Below are 19,855 nucleotides of genomic sequence, written 5' to 3' on the forward strand. Positions count from 1 at the left end.
GCTGGTCTCCTGGGGGACCCACGGATCAGGCACTCAGGGGACCCGAGTTTCCCGCCGGAAGGTGCCCAAGGGGGCGCCAGCGCGTTCCCGCGTGTCCATACTCAGCCCATGCACACATGTGCATACACACACTCCATCGCGGGCACCCGTGTGCCCACACACTCATGCCCCACACATGCATGCTTGCACTCTCCCCCGGCACATATCTCGGGGGCCCTGTCATCAGGGGTCCGCAAGGGGCTCCCTACAAACCCGCCTCCTGCCCCCGGGCCAGCCCTGCGACCACCTTCCCTGAAGTCCAGGAGGGGCCCAGCGCCACCATAGAGCCCCTGACGGAGGAGCCTTTGCCTTGGCTCCTGTCCAACGTAGCACTTAGCGCTTCCGTCGCCAAAGACCCACGGGCCTGGTGCACCCCGGGTCCTTCCCGGCCCCTGGAGGCGGCCAACATGCCTTAGAACAACAGAACCGGAAGGAACCCAGCACTGAGACAACCCCCGGGCAGCTTCCCTTTGACCGGGCGTCAGCTCACTGGCCGGCCACCAGGGCCTCACTCCTTTGCCACGTTCATGATGCCGAGAAGGAAGCCGCCTGGAAGCTGGGGGTGGGGGTAAGGGGCCTTGGGGCGGATTTTTTTTGGCAAACCCAGGTGCCCGGTGCCACCGCCCTCCGGGTCAGTTCCACCGACCCATGCTGATACGATGCCACAAGTGATGGCCGGGAGGAAGGGGCGCTGGGGGTATAAGCCAGAGAGCTGTGGCCCTTACTCCCTCCCCCGGAGCTGGGCCAGGAACGGGGACCAGAGCACCCCGCCTCCGCACGCCTCATTCTCCAAAGAGGACAGGTGACTCACAGACTCATCGGTTCTGCAAGTCCAGCTACCCCTGACCGCCCCAGCAGCCTCCGTCGCGCCCGTGGCCAGCCCTGTGTTGCAGACACATGTCATCTTCCATCCGGGATCAGTTTGTTTCACACCACATAGGGGAAGGGTAGACATCCAACGGTTTGTCCTCTGGATGTCAGTTAGACCCCCGTGTCCACTATGCTTGTGCCCTCCATTCCCCCCCAGGCCTCCTGCCCTGGGCCACCTGCGTCCTGAACAGAACTGAGGCGTTTGCAGCCTTGCGCGCCCACCCACCCCCGCCCTCCCAGAGCCACGGTGCTGGTGAGATGCTGAGTTGCACTGTGGTGGCCCAGAGCCTATGACTGCCCACTGGGGCTCCCCTCTGGGGTTCAGGACAGCTTCCCTAGAGTAAAGACGCGTCTCCCCAGAGCCCTCCTGATGCCCCGGCTGATGGCGTCAGAAATTCTGGTGTCTGGAGAGCGAGGCCAGCCCGGGGAGCCTCCAGGGCAAACTGGGCTCGTTACCCCGCTCTCTGGGGGCTTCCGATGGGGTACAGTGCCAGCAGAACCACGGAGGCCCCTTCTGCTCCTGTGATGGGTGCAGACGCTCCACGCTGCCGTGGGCGCCAGCTGGGCCCAGGAAAGCCAGTGTCTCGCGCTCACTCTCAGCTTCGGGGCTTCTCGCGTGGCCATCGCCCCAGGACAGCCTGTGGGGTCTCCAGAGAAGGGATCAAACCAAATCAAGCGTTTCCCTCGGCAGGCGCGGGTGCGAGGCCTTGTAACTGTTCACCCTCCACACGGTAAATAAAGTGGTAACTTCCGGCACGGCTCCCCGCCTCCTCTCTGGGCCGGAGTCCTCCAGGCCAGGCAGCGGGGGACCCTGACATCCCACGCAGGCCTCACTGCCTGGTCACCGCTTAGGGGCACAAGGCTTCACAGAGTCGTGAGCGTGGGAGGGGGGCTCAGCAGAGGGGTGCTCCCGGGAGCCCAGCTCTGCAAGGTCGCAGCGCAGAGGGGGGTGTCTCAGGGTGAGGGGGTCCCGCTTGTATCTCTGATGCTGAAAATCTTGCCCCTCCTTTAGGGTCTGCCAGGGCTCACTCCCAGGAGTGGGGGCTCAGCTACCCCCAGAAGGGGCGGTGCCAGTGTCCAGGAAGGGGCTGCGGCCGCAGGGGGACAGGCGCCCTCTCACAAAAGAGGTGCTGGCCGCCAGAGGTCGGGGTTGGTACCCCGCCAACAGTGGACAAGTCACGTTTCCCATCATGCAACAGGACCCAGGTCAGACCTGCCCAGGCTGGCAGGGAGCGGTCACTTTAGAGAGATGATTTCCGGCATCTCTCTGGGCTTCGTTAAGGTTTCTGGAACCTCCCAGCTGCCTCTGCGCAAGAGCCAGAAGGTTCTGGAACCTTCCCAGGAGCTTCTGCCAGTGTTGCTAGGCTAGTCCTATAGGCTCCATGTCTCTGAGCCTGTTTCCTGGTTGTGGGGTGAGGGCCCCCTGGGAGACTGGGGTGCCGAGGCAAAGCCTCCAGGCAGCACTTGACCCTCTCTGAGTCTGCCTGGAAGGCGTGGGGCTTCCCATGCTGGAGCCAGTCAGTCAGGCTCGTCAGCTCCGGGCATCCCCACCGGAGGACTCTGGGCCAGCCCTCCCGGCGGCCACCTGCTGCCCAGGCAGACAGCGCTTGCCCTGGTGGGGTGCGCCCCCTTGTGGACGCACAGGTCAGTAAACGAGACCGGAGACCCGCCAGGAGCAGTTACTCGGGTCCCTGCAGTGGGGCCCAGGCTGAGGGACTCAGCAGGACCCTGTCTCTTTATTGGCAGTTCCGGGGCTCAAACCCAGGGCTGAAGCACGCAGAGCGTGTGCTCTATGCTAAGCCGCACACGCAGCTCCTGTGTTGGGTTTGTTTTTGGGGCCACACCTGGTGGCAGTGCTCAGAGTTTATCCCGGCTCTGTACTCAGGGATCACATCTGTATAGTTTGGGGAACCATATGGGGTGACTGGGAATCGAACCCCAGGTTTGCAGCGTGGAGGGCAAACACCCTCCCTCTGTCTCTCCCGGTGAAGGAGACCTCAGAACAATCTGCAAGTCAGGCTGCAGCAGAATCAGCCTCACTGGTTCTCTGGCCCGTGACTTGGGGCGACGGAGGAGGCAGCTCCTGACTGCACCCCCCATCACACCCAGGGGTGGCCCCCACTTCCTGCCTGGCTTCTGCTGCCCTCCCTCAAAGGCTGGACACAGGCCCTCAGCAGCCACTTGGGGGGAGGGGGGTGCAGAGTTATCCCTCAAAAGATGTCACACGCCATTGGGTCCTGACTGACTTGGGGACAGTGATGTCGTGATCTCTCCCGGCTGGGGTCACCGAGGAGGAACCAACCTGTGGGGACCGGCGCAGTGAGAGGAAGGCGGGGCTGCCGCACCCGGCACCCTCCCCGCACCCCTTCACCTGTGTCCCTGCTGGAGTCAAATATACCCGCCTCCCTGGCAGTTTCCAGAACATTTCTGCTGGCATATGGCCGTCCTTCGTGCTTCCTCTCCAGCCTCAGCCCATTTCCCCATTCTCTCACTCTCAGAAGTGCTGCCCCGAGGACTCAGGGCCGTGTCATCTCCTGGGGGCTGCACCTTCAAATGGAGTTTGTTTGGGGAGGAGGAGTTTGGGGTTTTTTGTTTTGGGGGCCACACCCAGCAGTGCTCAAGGGTTAATCCTGGCTCTACACTCATGGCTCACTCCTAGTAGGCACAGGGGACCATAGAGGATGCCGGGGATCGAACCCGGGACAGCTAAGTGCAAGGCAAACGCCTTCCTCACTGTCCAGTGCCTTGGCCCGTTTTGTTTGGGGGGAGGATGGCACACCCAGAGGTGCTCAGGGCTGCCTTCTGGTCAGGGAGCACTCTCGGAGGAGCTCAGAGACCACATGGGGTCCCGGCTTGGCCACATGCAAGGCCAAGGCAGCTTCATGAGAAGTGAGGGGAGGTGGCAAAGTCACAGACCCACAGACAGCTGTGCTGCGGGGGGCTCTGTGCCCCTGCAATGCGCAGATGCAGTTGACACCCCGGGAAGGAGGGTTTCGCCAGGCTCCCTGGAGAAAATGTTTGTGTTTTCTTCTGTGCTGTTGGGGGTCACCCCTGGTGGTGCTCAGGGGCCCCAGCCCCCCTTTCTCCTGCCCTGTGAGGGAAACACTGAGAAAGCGTGTTGGTTCCTTCCTGTATTTCTTGAACCTTCCAGGAATCAGAGTCAAAACAGTGTCGGAAAAAAAGGGGTGCAGAGCCCCACGGGCCATATGGGGGGGTGTTGGGGAGGTGTGATCGGAATCTGCTTAGATGCATGTGGGGAAACTACAGGGTGAACTTCGCGGGACAGTCAGGAGACCCCAAGGGGCTAGTATGGAAGTGGGGGAGGGAATCCACCTCCCACCCAAGTCCAAACGATCAAACCAAGCCAAACCCTGGGGTGCCTACTAGGAAAGCACCCCTTGAGGCCGGGGAGCCCAGGGCTAGGGAGGGACAGCCCGGAGGCCGGGGAGGAGGGTGTTGGCTGCGAGAGCGCTGGAGCGAGGAGCAGCTGAGGCCTGTGGACCTCCTCAGTGCAGATTTGGGGGTCCCGTCCCTGTTCCCCAACATGACAGCACCGCCCATGGTACATGAGTATTTATTAGGACATTCTGAATACGACAAGATGGCACAGGGTGAGCCAAGAGTCCGGCTGGCAGGGGCTCTGCGTGCAGCCTCGGGGCTCCCCCCACCGCCCCCCGCCCCGGAAGACCCCAGAGCGTCTCCCCACTGCTAGTGAGCTGAGGGAGGGTGAGGTAACCTTCTGACCCCAGCAATTTTTCTGGGGTCTCTGTGACCTCCCCACGTCTCCTGAGAGTGGGGCCAGGTCACAGACACTCGAGGTATTTCCGGTTCATCATCATTTCCCTGGTCGGTGGGGTCACAGCCAAGCCCCAGGGCCAGCCAGAAGCTTCCAGAAACAGCCCCTAGGAATGGAACCCACCCCCTCTGGGGTCCCCACCTGTTGGATGGAAGCCACGAGCCTGAGCACTGAGGGTCCCCAGGAGGTGGAGGGAGGTGTGGGGCTCAGCAGGAAGTTGGAGGGCCCTCGGTGGGCACTGGGCGCTCTACTCATCTGCCCACGTCTAAGTGGCACCCAGCAGCGGTGGCCCTGGCTGAGGGCTCAGGCCAGGTTTGGGGGCGCCAGGACGGGTGAGTGGACGCCAGCAGACACCGAGCTGGCCGCTCTGTCCCCGGGCGCCGCCTCCTGCCGCTCACAGCCGGGGTTCCCATGGGTTCCCTGCTGCCTCCCGGGGCCCAGCGCCCCCATGGGATGGGGACACAGGTGGGCCAGGGGGGCCAGCCCATCCCTGGGCCCAAGGGACCCCCGCAGGGCGTGTGCAGGGGAGCAGAGTGTCCCTGCAGAGGGCAAAGGGGCGTGCAGGCCCCCAAGTCACAGCACGTGGGGCTCAGCCCCGTCACAGGGCGCGGGTCTCCGCCTCAATTTTCTGCTCGCCGTAGAGGTTCTCCGGGTCCGGGGCTTGGGCCACGCTGTGACGGATGGCAATCTCGGGGCCCCCGCCGTACAGGCTGCTCAGGTAACCCCACGTCTCCTTGGAGATCTGCCCGTAGTCAGCCCCTATAGAGGGGGAAGGTCAGTGCCTGGGGCAGGGCACCCCCACCCCCACCCCATCGGGCGGCACCCCGACACTCACCCTGCTTCAGCTGGACGTGGCCGCTGCCTTTGACCTGCGCGATCTTGCTGTTGTCAATAGGCCCTGGGGGCTCTGCAAGGGGGGTGCAGCTCAGGGCTCTGGGCCAACTGCCTCCCCCACACTCGCCCTGGGCTTCCTGTCCTGGCTCAGGGTGGAGGCACAGTCTCCCGGGTGTAGGCTGAGACGGAGTCCCCGGCTGAGGGTGGGGTTCCTGGGGTGAAGGCTGAGGGTGGGGTTCCCAGGTGCGGGCTGAGGGTGGGGTTCCCGGGTGCGGGCTGAGGCGGAGCCCCAGGTGCAGGCTGGAGGCTGGCGGCTGCACTCACCACTGTCCCTGCCCTTCACGAAGGCCTCCCACTCCCGGAACCACTGCATGCTGATGCAGTAGATGACGCCAGGGGACTCCTCGGCCTGGAACGCCTTGTTCAGCTGGGGGCAGGGGGTCGGGGGAGGAGGCAGCATCAGCATCAGCCAACTCTCCCCCCACACTAGGGAGAAAAGGCGAGAGGAATTCCCATCCCCCACCCCCTCGCCTGGGCTGCCAGTGGTAGAGGCCTAGGGATTCGGTTTCCAACCTTCCTTGACGCCCCTGCGCTCCAAGGCGAGCTGAGCGACCCCCAGCACGCGGCCCTGCCCCCCCCAGCATCTCGCCCATCTTCGTTCCCCCGTGGGGCCACCCCCGCCACATCAGTGTCCAGATGAGGATCGCTGCCCCCACCCCAAGATGCAGTACCCCGCTGGCTCTCAGGGCGGGGGGGGGGGCTCCAGGAACTCTGGCACACCTGGAGGAAAGTTCTTTTGGGGGGGCGAGTTTGGGGGCCATACTGCGCGGAGCTCAGGGCCTCCTCTTGGCTCTTTCTGAAGGGGTAAGGCTCGTAGCCACGGAGGCAAGTAGTTTGGGGGCCATCACCGCTGCACTGCTGGGGGAGTAGGGGTGAAGCCTTTACGGGCGCGGGGGGGGGGGGGGGGGGGGCAGTCTGGATGGGAAGGAGCTTGGATGGGCGGGGCCTGTGCGTGGGCGGAGCCTGGGTGCGCCGAATCTGGGTGGGGCGGGGCTTAAAAGGGAAAGCGCCTAGATGAGGCAGTCTGGTTGGAGCAACGCTTATATGAGGGCGGAGTCTAGGTGGGGCGGGGCCTTGTATGGGGCAGAGTCTGGATGAAGAGTCAGGGCTGGGTGGGGCTTAGATGGGACAGAGCCTAGACCGGGCAGTCTGGTCGGGGCGGGGCTTATATGGGGGCGGAGTCTGGATGGACGGCTATTGGTGCAGTCTGGTAGGGCAGGGTTTGTATGGGGTGGGGGCGGAGCCTGGATGCGCAGCCTGGGTGGGCAGATCCAGATGGGGCGGGGTTAGGTAGGACTGAGCCTGAATGGGGCGGGGCTTGTACGGGGCAGAGTCTGGATTAAGTCTAATTGGGGCGGGGTTTAGAGGGGACAGAGTCTAGATGGGACGGCCTGGTTGGGGCAGGGCTTGATGGGGGCGGAGCCTGGATGCGCAGCCTGGGTGGGCGGATCCGGATGGGGCGGGGCTTAGGACTAAGTCTGAGTGGGGCGGGGCTTGCATGGGGGCGGAGTCTAGGTGAAGAGTCTGAGTGGGGCGGGGCTTAGAGGGGACAGAGCCTAGTTGGGGCGGGGCTTGCATGGGGGCGGAGTCTGGATGCGCAGTCTGGGTGGGCAGAGTCCCGGCAGGGCGGGGCTTAGAGGGGCAGTGCTGGGCTCCTTCCTACAAGTTCGAGCTGCTACTTGAGCATCTCCGTGGCCCTGGGGCCTTGGGTTTCCGAGCATCACGGAGCAGGAGGCGGGGCTGCAGCTGAGGCCCCACCCCAGCCCTCTCGCAGTGCATTCAACGCCAAGCAGGGGCCATGCCCCACAGAGGAGCCTAGTGCCCGTGGCGCGGGGGGGAGGGGGGGAGGGGAGCTCTGCACGCCTTCATGTCTGGGTTCCCATGAGCCCCAGCAGCCTCCCCGTGTCCCGCCCCGCACCTTAATGAAGGTGTCGATCTCCATCCGCCGGCGCTTGGCCAGCGCCTCGATCTCCACCTGGCAGCTGGAGCACACGTACAGGTGGTTCACGGCGGGGCCGCCCCCAAACCTGCGCGGGCGAAGGGAGACATGAGGGGAGGCACGAGGCGCAGACGCGGGTCCCGGAGGCGCCGCCACGCGCTGCTCGGGCGGATGGACCTGAACCCCAAAGCCCGCGGGCTGACAGCGGAGCGGGGGCCGGCTGGGGTCCCGCGCACCTGTTGTACAGGTGCTCCCACACGTTCTGCGGCAGGATCACCACCAGGTCGTCGATGTAGTGGTACTTGTGCGGCGGGATGCCTGCGGGGAGGAGCAGGGCGCCAGCACAGGGGTGGCCGCGCCGCCCGCCCGCCCCTCCCCGAAGGCGCCCTCACCTCCGTGCGGGCACAGGAAGGTGTGGTTGGTGATGGGCCCCGGCTCGGCGAAGGTGTTGAACTTGTTCAGCCACTCCCGGGACACGTAGAAGCGCAGCAGGCCCGGCTCCCGCAGCGCCGCCAGCGCCACCACCTGCTGCCGCTCCCGGGCCGCTTCCGCGCTGCTCTTCCTGCGCGGGGTTGGGCGTCTGCTCCGGGTCCCCACAGCCCCCCGCTCCCGACCCGGGTCCCCACAGCCCCCACTCCTGTCCCGGGTCCCCACAGTCCCCCGGTTCCTGTCCCGGGTCCCCACAGCCCCCCCCCCCCGCTTCTGTCCCGGGTCCCCACAGCCCCCCCGCTCCTGTCCCGGGTCCCCACAGCCCCCCACTCCTGTCCCGGGTCCCTACAGCCCCCCACTCCCGTCCCGGGTCCCCACAGCCCCCACTCCTGTCCCGGGTCCCCACAGCCTCCCACTCCCGTCCCGGGTCCCCACAGCCCCCCAGTCCTGTCCCGGGTCCCCACAGTCCCCCGGTTCCTGTCCCGGGTCCCCACAGCCCCCCAGTCCTGTCCTGGGTCCCCACAGTTCCCCCGCTCCTGTCCCGGGTCCCCACAGCCCCCACTCCTGTCCCGGGTCCCCACAGTCCCCCAGTCCTGTCCCGGGTCCCCACAGTTCCCCCGCTCCTGTCCCGGGTCCCCACAGCCCCCACTCCTGTCCCGGGTCCCCACAGTCCCCCAGTCCTGTCCCGGGTCCCCACAGTTCCCCCGCTCCTGTCCCGGGTCCCCACAGCTCCCCACTCCCGACCCGGGTCCCCACAGCCTCCCACTCCCGTCCCGGGTCCCCACAGCCCCCCAGTCCTGTCCCGGGTCCCCACAGTCACTCACTCCTGGCCCGGGTCCCCACAGCCCCCCACTCCTCCTGGCCCGGGTCCCCACAGTCCCTCACTCCTGGCCCGGGTCCCCACAGCCCCCCACTCCTGGCCCGGGTCCCCACAATCCCTCACTCCTGATCCGGGTCCCCACGGCCCCCCACTCCTGTCCCGGGTCCCTGATGCCCAGAGCCCCCCACTCCTGTCCCAGGTCCCCACAGCCCCTGACTCAACCTGTACCAGTACCCCAGGACCAAAGCAGACTGTGGTGTCCACTCTTTCCTGGGCAGCCAGATACTCTTTATTAAGCCCTGGACCTCTGCCCTCCGAGCAGAGACTCTTGGGGATGGGTGAGCCCAGAGCAGCACCCCCTGGAGGCTCGCCATGTCCCGCTCACCTGTAGAAGAGGACATAGGCCTCGGCGTTCTGCACCACCGTCTCGTGGACCTCGGTGACATACTGGTCATCAAACTCGTACCACTGCGCGTTGATGACGTTCTGGCAGTAGGCGGTGTAGTGGCCACCTGCGGCGGGGCCGCGCTCAGACCCCCGGGGCGGGGGCTGGTGCTGGGGCAGAGTGGGGGACAGGGTGGGAGAAACAGGACGAGGGGGCCGGGATGGAAAGAGGAGGGTGGGGGGGCCGGGCCACACTCACTGCCTGCCGTGCCATGGTGGCGGATGACGGACAAGAGGTCGTAGGTGGCGATCTGGGACGCGCACTCCTTGGCGAGGAAGGGGCGCAGGTCGAGGCCCTCGAGGGGGAAGGCCACCCGGCTGCTGACTTTGAAGGAGTAGGTCAGCTCGTGCCGGAAGCGCTTCAGGTGGATGCACAGGATCTGGGGGTGCGGGTGGCAGCCATGGTGACCCGAGGGGCTCCTGAAGGGCCCCCTCCCCAGGCCTGCTCTCCCAGTGGCAGCAGGCAGAGGGCGGAAAACAGGTGTGTGCCATTTGGCCCCCGGGAGTCTCCCGGTTGTTCCGGGACTTTACAGCCTAAGAAACCCCAGGCCCGACTCTGCTGGCATTGCCTGGAGAGGCTTTGCCTCAAAGACTCCCCAAATCTCCACCACCGCCTCCGCCCCGACCCCAAGCCCAGCTGTTCCTTCCCACTCCCTGCACAGCCACACCAGCTGCCCCACGGCAGCCACGGCCAAGGTACCACCAGCACCAGGGGCCCTCATGGAGGGGGCAGGGAGTGAGAAGGAGACAGAGAAGAAGAGAAAGGGAGACGAGGGGGAGAGGAGGCAGCACTGAGCACTGTCGGCTGAGCCCTGGCCCCACAGAGGGAGCAGCAGCGGCCTCCGCACGGCACTGACCTCTGGGAGCCGCAGCACCTTGCAGTACTTCACCCCGTTGCGCAGCCTGGCGGGAGAGAGCGGGGCGCGGTGAGCACCCTGGCGGGTGGCGGAGCCCCCACTTCAGTCGCTCAGAGGTCAGGGAGCGGCTCGCTGAGGGCGGGATGCAGGGGGCAGGCGTGGGCGGGGGGAGCAGCCCCGGAGGTACACACTTACTTCTTACACCGCTCACAGCTGTACATGTTGTCACCTAGGGCGGGGAGAGAGGGGGTGGTGGGTGGGTGGACATGGCAGGGGAGCGGGAGACCCCCCCAAGGGCTCTGTTGAGGCTGGAACACCACGGGCAGCTCCAGAGCACGCGACCATGAGTGAGAAGGGGGAGAGCGCCGCCCAAATGGGCACCAGGTGCAGAGCCGCCACCACAGCCAGGCATGTGGAGGCCCGGGCTTGCTTCCTGGCACCACATGGCATTCCCGGGAGGAAGACGGCAACAGTGGTCCCGCACATCACGGGGAGTGCCCCCAGAGAGACAAGGCAGGTGTGGCCGCCACTGCTCAGTAAGTCCTCAAACTCGGCAGGGCGGACAGTCACGACCAAAGGGAGGAAGCCGCAACCAGGCATGGCAGGGACCTGGTCCCGGGTTCCACAAGGACAGAATCAACCTGATAGAGAATTGCCGCGGGAGTGGGCAAGGCTGCAGACCCACGGAGCAGCCGGGTAGGCGGTGAGAACCTGCAGCTCCCACGCAGACAACCAGAACGGCTCCCGGGGCAGCTCACGCGCTGGGCCCCAGGGGAAGCCACCGCAGGCCACAGGGTACATCTCCCTTCACTTCTCGCACCACACAGGCTCTGGCTTGGTGCCAGCTAAGAGTTCTGAGCCTTGACCCGGCCAAGGTTTAAACCAGGTCTTTTTTTTTTTTTTTTTTTTTTTTTTGCTTTTTGGGTCACACCCAGCGATGCCCAGGGGTTATTCCTGGCTCTGCACTCAGGAATTACTCCTGGTGTAAACCACGTCTTAGCTTTTCCGACCACCGTGGTACGAAACCGGAAACTAAAAATGGGGAAAGCGGAAAACAAGCGAGTAGGTGGAAGTAGCACGCTCAGGAACAATGAATAAGTCAAAATGAAATAAAAAAAATAATTTAGAAAAAACGGGCTGGAACGATAGCACAGCGGTAGGGCGTTTGCCTTGTGCGCAGCCAGCCTGGCCGAGCCAGGTTCGATTCCTCCACCCTTCTCAGAGAGCCCGGCAAGCTACCGAGAGTATCTCGCCCACATGGCAAAGCCTGGCAAGCTCCCTGTGACAGATTCGATATGCCAAACACAGTAACAAGTCTCAAAATGGAGACGTTACTGGACCTGCTCGAGCAAACTGATGAACAATGGGAGGACAGTGTTTGTTTGAGAAAAAAACAGGCCAGCACAACAGCATAGCGGGGAGGGCATTTGCCTTGTATGTGGCCGGCCTGAGTTAGATCCCCAGCACCTCATATGGCCCCTCCCAGTCCTGCCAAGAGTGACTCCTGAGCACAGGGCCAGGAGTTAGCCCAGCCCGGAGCACTTCCAGGTGTGGCCCCCAGAAATAAGGAAAAACCCCTTGAGTGATATAGGCCTGGAAGGGAAAAATCAACAGTGCCAAGTGGTCACGTGTCCCACCACACCCCTAGCACAAGTCCAATCCACACATCTTCCACAGAACTAGGAAAAGCACCCTAAAATTCACGTGGCACAGTCAAAGATCCCAAACGACCAAAGGCTGAGCAAGAAAACCATCGGACCTCCTGAGTAAAGTCTCAATGGCATGGAGACGCCAAAACCAAACCAGAGACAAATTCCTGCCCAGTTATCAGCTGCAGCTCGATGAGAGAGCTGAGCACACCCGAGGGTGGGAGACAGGGACCGTCCCATCCACGCACCCGGAAAACCAGAGACACGAGGCTGAGAGCCCTGAACCACATCCCAGCCCCAGAACTTGGCCCCAGCATCTTTCAGAAACTGATTTGAAACACAACAAAGGCTTCCTGTGAGACCAGAAAGCAGGGAAGGCAGAAGAGAACGGGGAAGGAGCTGGCAGGCACCAGCCTGGCCAGGAGAGTTCAGGGCATCAAATCAGGAGCCTGAACCACCCGTGCAGAGGCTGCCCGAGCCTCCGGCTTCTGCCCAGTGAGCGCTGACCGACACAGAGGCGGAACAGAGGGAGGAGGTCTGCAGCCAAGAATCAGATCCTGGGTGACTGTCACCTCAGGCCTCCCAAGGCTTCACACCAGGCCACCCCAAGGTGTGGGAAGGGGCCAGCCAACTTGGATAGACATTTTTTTCTTTTTTTAGAAACAATGAAGACACAGGAATGGGTCAACATGGGCCGGAGTAATAATACAGTGGGGAGGGTGTTTGCCTTGCATGGGGCCAACCCAGGTTCGATCCCTGGCATCCCATATGGTCCCCCAAGTTCTGCCAGGAGGAATTCTTGAGTGCAGAGCCAGGAGTAACCCCTGAGCATTATCAGGTATAACTCAAAAAGAAAAAAAAAAAGGAATCAACAGCTCTAGGAAAAGCTGGTCAGCACCCGCTTGCATCCGTCAGGGTGATCAGCACCAAGCCATCCCCTTCCCCACTGTTCCAAGGATTAACATTCTGGGAACTGGGCAGAGAGAACCATGTTGGGGGATACAGAGAAGGGGGACTCTCATGCACCACTGGGGAGAAGGGAAACTGAGGCAGTCGTGGAAAAGAGCACAGAGGCTCCTCTACAGATCTGAAATGGAAGCACCCTGCGAGTGGCAACTGCTCTGCTGGGTACAGAGCTGCAGGAAATCAAACTGAAATCAGTTTGTTTTGAAATCGGTCCATGCCTCTACTCCGGACTCCAGTGTTACTGGCACAGTGCTCCAGATACCAGAACCACTTGCATGTCCAGGCACGGCTCCAGGTCAGGAAAGGTTATTCAGGGCTGGAGAGATAGGACAGCGGAGAGGCTCTTGGGTCCAATCCCCAGCACTGCCAGGAGTGAGTCTCGAGCACAGGGCCAGGAGTGAGCCCTGAGCATGTCAAGTGTGTCCCAAAACACAAAAATAAATTTTTTAAAAAAGGAAATATTCTGCTACAAAGAAGAAGACATCATTGGTGACAACATGGATGAAATTTGAAGATATTCAGTTAAGTGAAGTCAGATAAAGACATATATTGTGAGATATCATTTACATATCTAAAAATAATCAACCGCAGGAATCAGAGAGAGAGAGTATAGAGATTAAGGCACTAATCTCTATTTTGGAACAACCTTGGTTCAATCCCTGGCACCACAAAGGGTCCCAGAGTCCCACCCAGAGCCAGGAGTGAGGCCTGAGCACTGCCGGGTGGGGCCCAAAACTAAGCCAACAAAACAAAAAAGTAGGAACAACCAGAGTTCACAGATGACAATAAACAAATGAGGAACCGGTATGATGAAGTCACTTAAGTCAAAGGAAGTTCTGACTCATCTCGCTCCGAGGATGGACTTGAGGAGATGATGGCAAATGGAATATTCAGACAGAAGACAGACTGTGCAGGCCCGGAGCACGGCCCCTGGAAGGCCAAACTCCGAAGCGGAAAGCACCCAGAGAACCACAAAAAGTTTCTCACAGGCCAACAGGCAGATGGGCAAGGTCAGAGCTGGGAAGCTTCCTACTGGAAATGCAAACAGCCGATACACTTAAGTAAAATGCTCTTCAGTAGAAAAAGAAATGCAAAATTCAAGCAGGAAATCACATCTGCCCAGCAGATCAGATCAGTAAGAATGAATGAGTGGGGGCTGGAGCCATAGCCCAGTGGGAAGGGCGCTTGCCTTGCACGCGGCTGACCAGGGTTTGATCCGCAGCATCCCATGAGCACTGCCAGGAGTAATTCCTGAGTACAGAGACACAAGTAACCCTGAGCATTGCCAGGTGTGGCCCCCAAACCAAAACAAGAATGAATGAACAAACAACAACAAAACGAACAGGAAGCCAGCAGGTAACGGGTGGAAGAGCGTCAGGCCTAGTCCTGCCCGGGACAGTCCCCCCAGCCCCACCCCCGGCCAGCCCGGCCCCTCACCCTTCAGCTCATCAGCAGCAAAGAAGGCAGCAAGGCAGTCCTCCAGGGTGACCACTGGCCCCCAAAACCAGCTGGGGGTACAGGAGACCACAAACCTACGGAGAGATAGAAAGGCAGGGTGCTGTGAGGGTCCGGGCCGGAGTGGGATGTCGGGGGCTGAGGTCTGCTGCTTTCCAGAGAGGCGCCGGGGTGGGAGGGGCAGAATTCAGGGGCAGGGGCCGGAGCGACAGTCCCGCGGGGAAGGCATTTGCCTTGCACGCGTCCAACCCGGGTTCACTCTCCAGCATCCCCTAGGGTCCCCCGAGCACCACCAGGAGTGACTGCTGAGTGCAGAGCCAGGAGGGACCCCTGAGCACCGCTGTGTGTGGCCCCAAACAAACGAACCAAAAGAAGTCAGAGCAGACACACCGGAGTCCCTGGAGTAACACCCCCTGCGCCCCCTCCCCAAGCTCGTCTCGCCCCATGAGGCTGATGGGCGCTGGCATGTATATGGAGGGGCTCAGGAAAGCACACCCTCACCCTCCCGTGTCCCCTCAGCTGCCCACTGATCAAGGCCTGTCCCCCAACTGACTCCTGACGGTTTGGGTTTGGGACTCCCCGACTGTGCTAGGCTGCGAGAGGCCCGTGGCGGCGGCCGTACCGGCGAATGCAGTCCATGATGAAGGCCAGCCAGCCCTGCGGTGCGTAGCTGTCCCCGCAGGCGCCCGGCTTGGCCGGAGCGTTCTGGTAGATGGCCGAGTGCAGCTTGGCCAGGTCCTCCTTGCCAGGAATGGGCAGGGACAGGTCCTGGAAAGTCTCCACGGTGGTGGACACCTGTGGGGCGAGAGGTCAGCCAGCTGCTGCTCTCGGGCACGGCCCTGCCCAGACACGTGTGTGCACACGTGTGCGCACGTGTGTGTGTGTGTGTGTGTGTGTGTGTGTGTGTGTGTGTGTGAGCGGAGGGAGTTCAGAGCCTTGAAGCGTGAAGGGAACTGGGCTGGGTCCAGATGGGCCTCGGGACTGAGCGGTTTCTCCATGCGATTCGATAAAGGTCTGTTTACTCCTGGCTTGCCAAGACTTTGCACACTTTGGTCCCAGCAAATCACTGTTTTGTGCAAATGGAGTACGCTGTAGGCCTACTCAGGTGGTTCTCGGTCAGACCGATAGATTCTTATCACAATCGGTTCCTTGGGGATGCTGACACCTCAGCATTATTTCCCTAACCTAGAGGCAACCTTCCCTTTCTCAGGGTGAGACTGTGCATGGCTGGCACCCCACACCCAATCCCAGGGGACCTGGTCCCTGGGGACACTCACGCGGTCGCAGGTGAGACACTGCACCAGGCTGAGGATGGAGCCGTCGAAGATGTCGGAGATGACGCTGCGGTAGCGCTGCTCCTTCCGCCGCCGGCCGCCCGCGCCTGGCACCTGGGCTGCAGGCAGGGGGGGCGGCTGTGGGCTTGTGGGGGGGCACCGGACCGCCCCGCGGGGATGCAAGCCTCCTAGTCTGGGTCATGTGAGGGGCTTCATGACCCCCTCCCCGTCCCGGGGGTCAGGCTCGGAGGGGCCGCCCCCTCCCCGCCCCGTCGCGTTCCTCCGCACCTTTCTTCAGCACGTAGGTGGGCCCCGGGCGCACGGGGCTGCCCCGGGGAGGGCTGCTGGCCAGCCTGGGGGGGCCCTCGTGGGGGGGCGCCGGGCTGCAGGGCCGGGAGGGGCTGCGCAGGTGGGCCTCGTTGTCCGGCTCTGGGGGGCGCAGAGGGGACAGTGTCGAGGACCCCTGGGTGGGAGGGCCGGCAGGGGCAGCCGGGCCCACCCGGGACCCCACTCCCCGCCCCCACTCTCCCACGCCCCGGAGAGCTGGACACGGTCCGGGCCACACCTGGCGTCGCGCGGGGGCTGGGCGGGCGCGAGGACGCGTGCCGCGCGGCCACGGTGTCCACGTCGGCGTCCTCGTCCTGCTCGGAGCTGGCGCGCTGCTGGCCCCAGGACAGCCTGCGGCCCTTGCGCCACTCCTTCTCGGAGAGCGCGCGGCCGTCCTCGGGCCCGCCCTGCCCATCTGCCTCGCCGCGGTCGCTGCCCGAGTCGCAGGACAGGAACTCGTCCTCGGACGGGCTGCGCTCGCCCTCGCCCTTCTCCTCCGAGTCGCTCGAGTCCGAGTCGCGCGTCTCTGCCGGTGCCGCCGCCGCCGCCACCGGCTCCTTGAGCTCCTCGTGCAGCTGGTCCATGAGGCAGCGCAGGAACTCCTGCGTGTCCTGGCCAGCGGGGATGCGGTCACCACCAACGGGAGGGCGCCGGGGGCTCGGGAGGCACGGTCGCCCCTTCAGGCCAAGCCCTCCCGCGACCTTCCCCAGCAGCGTCCGGCGCCCGGCCCCTCCCCATGGGGACCCCCGCAGACTCCGGGACAAGGGCACCCTGGTCTCCCGGGGGCTCTCTTCATGAGGGTGAGCCGCGGGACGAGAGCCCGTGTCACCATGAGCGCCCTGCCCTGCTGGGGCCCGCTTCTGTCCTCTGCCCCTGCCCCATGCCAGAGCCACAGTGTCCCCTGCGGTGGTGGTGCAGAGAGTCGCCCGTGCCCAGGATTGGGACCTGGGGAGTCCTGCTGGCCACCTACCTGCTGGGCGTAGCCCCGGAACATGGGATTCACCAGCTTGATCCCGTGTGACAGGCTGGTGGGAACCACATAACTGGGGCTGCGGGGAGAGCCGGTGCGTGAGCCAGGGGGGCCCGCAGCAGGAGGGACGGGGCACCAGGGCACCCCTGCAGCTGGGGGCGCTCATGTCGCTCCAGGCAAGGAATAAAACAAGTCAGGCAGGGCGCCAACAGCGGTAGCACAGCGAGGAAGGCTCTGGCCTCACACACAGCCCGGGTTCAATCCCTGGCACCCCTCAGAGTCCCCCCCCCAACCCCCGCCCTCAGCACCACAAGGAGTAATTCCTGAGTGCAGAGCCAGGAGGAACTTCTGAGCATCGCCGGAAGTAGCCCAAAAAACCAAAAAATAAAAAATAAAACAACATTAAGCCCCACCAGGAGTGATCCCTGAGCCCAAAGACACATGCAAGCCTGTGCCCCATCAGGTATGGCCCAAAAGTGGAGGGGGGGCGGAGAGGGAGAGAGAGAGAGAGAGAGAGAGAGAGAGAGAGAGAGAGAGAGAGAGAGACAGAGACAGAGACAGAGAGACAGAGGGAGACAGAGAGGGAGGGAGAGAGGGAGAGAAAGAGGGAGAGGGAAAGAGGGAGAAGGAGAGAGGAAGAGAGATTCTCTAGCAAGGTTTCAGGTCCAGAGAGGGTCCGCCAGGTTGAGTGCTTGCCTTACACGTGGAACCCCAGCATCCCATATGGTCATCTGAGGTCTTCCAGCAGTGACCCCTGAGCACTGCCAGCTGTGGCCCCCAAACAAAAACTATCAAGATCTCCACTGGACTCCGTGAAAAATGGACAGAGAAGGGGGGGCTGGACTGAGGCTCAGTGTGGGAGCAAATGCCTGGCATGTGTCACGAGACCCCCAGCCTAACCCCGGGAGGGCCAACATGAGCGGAACGTGTTCCCACAGCTGCCGCTCACATGGGCGACCGCAGCGAGCACTGATGTCAAAGTGTGACCCAGGGAGCATGCGTGAGTGCCCCACGCATGGCTGCAGCCCTCACGAGCTGCACCCGGGAGCCGGGGAGAGGGGTCATGCGGAGCAAAGCCTGCAGGCCTGCTGGGCCTCGGTTTCCCCTGCGCGACACACAGGGCAGGAGGCGGCAGGACCCAGGAGAGTCCTCCCCGCGGGCCGTGCTCACCGCTTCCGGTGCCAGACCTCGGCGACCAGCTTCTGGTAGCTTCTGCATAGCGCCGGCTTCTTGTCGGTGCGCACCAGACCGCCGCACTCCAGGAAGAACTGGGTCAGCGGGGGGCTGGACGGGAGAAGAGGAGTGGGCACTGCTGGGACGGGCAGTGGACAGGGGTGGGGGACCCCCGGAGCTGAACTGGGTGCCCCTATGGCCGATCCATACGGTGGGGCCGCATTTGGGGCAGGGCCTTTCACGGGGAAACAAGGTCCTGGGGGCCCCCGATTTGATATGGTGGGGAGAGAGGACGGGCCGGGGGTCCGGGCCACAGCCTCCACATGGGAGCAGACGTTCCTGTGCACCGGCCCCATCCCCTAGGACTGGAACCCTGCCTGACAGTGGTCAGCCTGGTGCTGCCCCCTTCCCCTCCTGCTGAGCACCCCTGGGGGACTGTCGGGCTGGGGGCAGATCCAGCAACCCGCCCCTCCCTCTGGCCGTCCCGGGGTCCCCGCCTGGCCATGAAGGCGGACGCCCCACCCCGTTCCCTCCGTTCTGAAAACGTGGCAAGAAAAACATACGGTGGGAAAATAACAGGAAAATACACGCGGGCCGACCGTGCCCTTGACCTTGGCCAGCAGCATGACCTTGACCTGCCCCTCTGAGGGTCGGGGCAGAGTGAGCCCTTCCCATGCCAACAGCTTCTCTCCCCTGGCCCCCTCTCCCCACCCCTGGCCCTGGTAAAGCTTTAAACCTGTCTCCCAGGTGCCCCACCCCAGTCCCTCACATCTCCCTCTCACCTGTACTTCTCTGCCCCCCGCATTCTCTTGCTCCTCCCCGCTAGGACCCCCGGCTACGAGGCTCCTGGCAACCCCTCCCCGCCGGCCCGCGCACGCACCAGTTGGACAGAGCCTGGAGCGCGGCATTCATGTAGCATGTGTTCCCCAGGTTCTTCATGCCTGTGAGGCCTGGGAGATGAACACGCAGAGTCGGTGTGAGCCCCAGCCAGGGGGTCCCCTCCCGGGTCCCAGGGGCAGGAGCCGAGGCACAGAGCCCCAGGCTGCAAGTGGAGAGGGACGGGGTATGGGGCACCCCACCTAAGAGACCCGGTAAGTCGTGATACAAGGGCGTCTCAGGGTCCCTTGTTCAGGAGCCAGCAGAGGGAGCCTGCAGGGGTGGGGGTGGGGGGCAGGGAAGCATGCACCTGGTCTCGCTCTGGGCCCCACCCAGCCTCAGGGACTGTCACCTCGAGGTTTCAGGTCATCTTCCTCCGCCTCCGACTCGCCTTCGTCGGCCACCGCGATGGGGACCGCGCGCAGCGGGCGGGAGAGCAGCGGGGAGCCCTGGGCAGAGACCCCGGGTGAGGGAGGGGGACCCTGCCGGCAGAGACCCCGAGTGAGGGGTGGGGGACCCCCGCTGGTTCCGGGGTGACGGCAGCAATCGGGTGAGTCCACCGTGAGCACAAAGGACTCGGGGCCATTTCTCCCCACGTGGGTCCTTAGGCATTGGGGAGCCACTGTTGGGGGCCTTCTAGCCTCTGAGCTTCACCCCACTTCTTGCTGGGGGATCATGCAGTTCCCGGGTGGAGCCCGGGTTCCCGGGGTTCCCGCACGCAAAGCCAGCACTCCTGGGCCGGGTCCATTCTCAACTGCAGTCAGACAGACACAACACACACACACGTGCGAACACACACACTATACACTACACACATGCACACACGCACGTGCGCACACACAATACACACATGCATACACACAATACACACGCACACATAATACATACACACACTACATGTGTATACACACATGTGCGTGCACACAACACACAAACACACGCACGCCATACATACGCACACACGCACACACACAATATACACAGTCACACACACAAGCGTGCACACACCCTGGGCCGGGCCTTCCTGCAGAAGCACAGACTCCCCCCAGTCACCCTCTGCGCCCGCTGTCTGCAGGG

The 19,855-nt window shown here is 63.2% G+C and overlaps 1 protein-coding gene across 1 annotated transcript in view; it reads right to left on the reverse strand.

Annotated features, from left to right (window-relative positions):
- Window positions 1-5,136: 5,136 nt before the first annotated feature.
- USP20 (ubiquitin specific peptidase 20) overlaps window positions 5,137-19,855 on the reverse strand; it is a 34,168-nt gene continuing 19,449 nt past the window's right edge. The window contains exons 6-24 of the mRNA XM_056108857.1: window positions 19,131-19,227; window positions 18,783-18,852; window positions 17,900-18,013; window positions 16,730-16,808; window positions 15,998-16,370; window positions 15,721-15,861; window positions 15,436-15,551; window positions 14,781-14,953; window positions 14,141-14,235; window positions 10,284-10,317; window positions 10,089-10,134; window positions 9,431-9,611; window positions 9,173-9,299; window positions 7,931-8,100; window positions 7,775-7,856; window positions 7,518-7,626; window positions 5,864-5,966; window positions 5,541-5,612; window positions 5,137-5,464 (exon numbers count right to left, since the gene is read on the reverse strand). Of these exons, the coding sequence (XP_055964832.1) occupies window positions 5,304-5,464; window positions 5,541-5,612; window positions 5,864-5,966; window positions 7,518-7,626; window positions 7,775-7,856; window positions 7,931-8,100; window positions 9,173-9,299; window positions 9,431-9,611; window positions 10,089-10,134; window positions 10,284-10,317; window positions 14,141-14,235; window positions 14,781-14,953; window positions 15,436-15,551; window positions 15,721-15,861; window positions 15,998-16,370; window positions 16,730-16,808; window positions 17,900-18,013; window positions 18,783-18,852; window positions 19,131-19,227 (2,343 nt within the window). The 3' untranslated portion in view covers window positions 5,137-5,303. The remainder of the gene's footprint in view (window positions 5,465-5,540; window positions 5,613-5,863; window positions 5,967-7,517; window positions 7,627-7,774; window positions 7,857-7,930; window positions 8,101-9,172; window positions 9,300-9,430; window positions 9,612-10,088; window positions 10,135-10,283; window positions 10,318-14,140; window positions 14,236-14,780; window positions 14,954-15,435; window positions 15,552-15,720; window positions 15,862-15,997; window positions 16,371-16,729; window positions 16,809-17,899; window positions 18,014-18,782; window positions 18,853-19,130; window positions 19,228-19,855) is intronic.

This window comes from Sorex fumeus, unplaced genomic scaffold (genome assembly GCF_029834395.1).
Source record: "Sorex fumeus unplaced genomic scaffold, SorFum_2.1 ptg000233l, whole genome shotgun sequence".
Lineage (NCBI taxonomy): Eukaryota > Metazoa > Chordata > Mammalia > Eulipotyphla > Soricidae > Sorex > Sorex fumeus.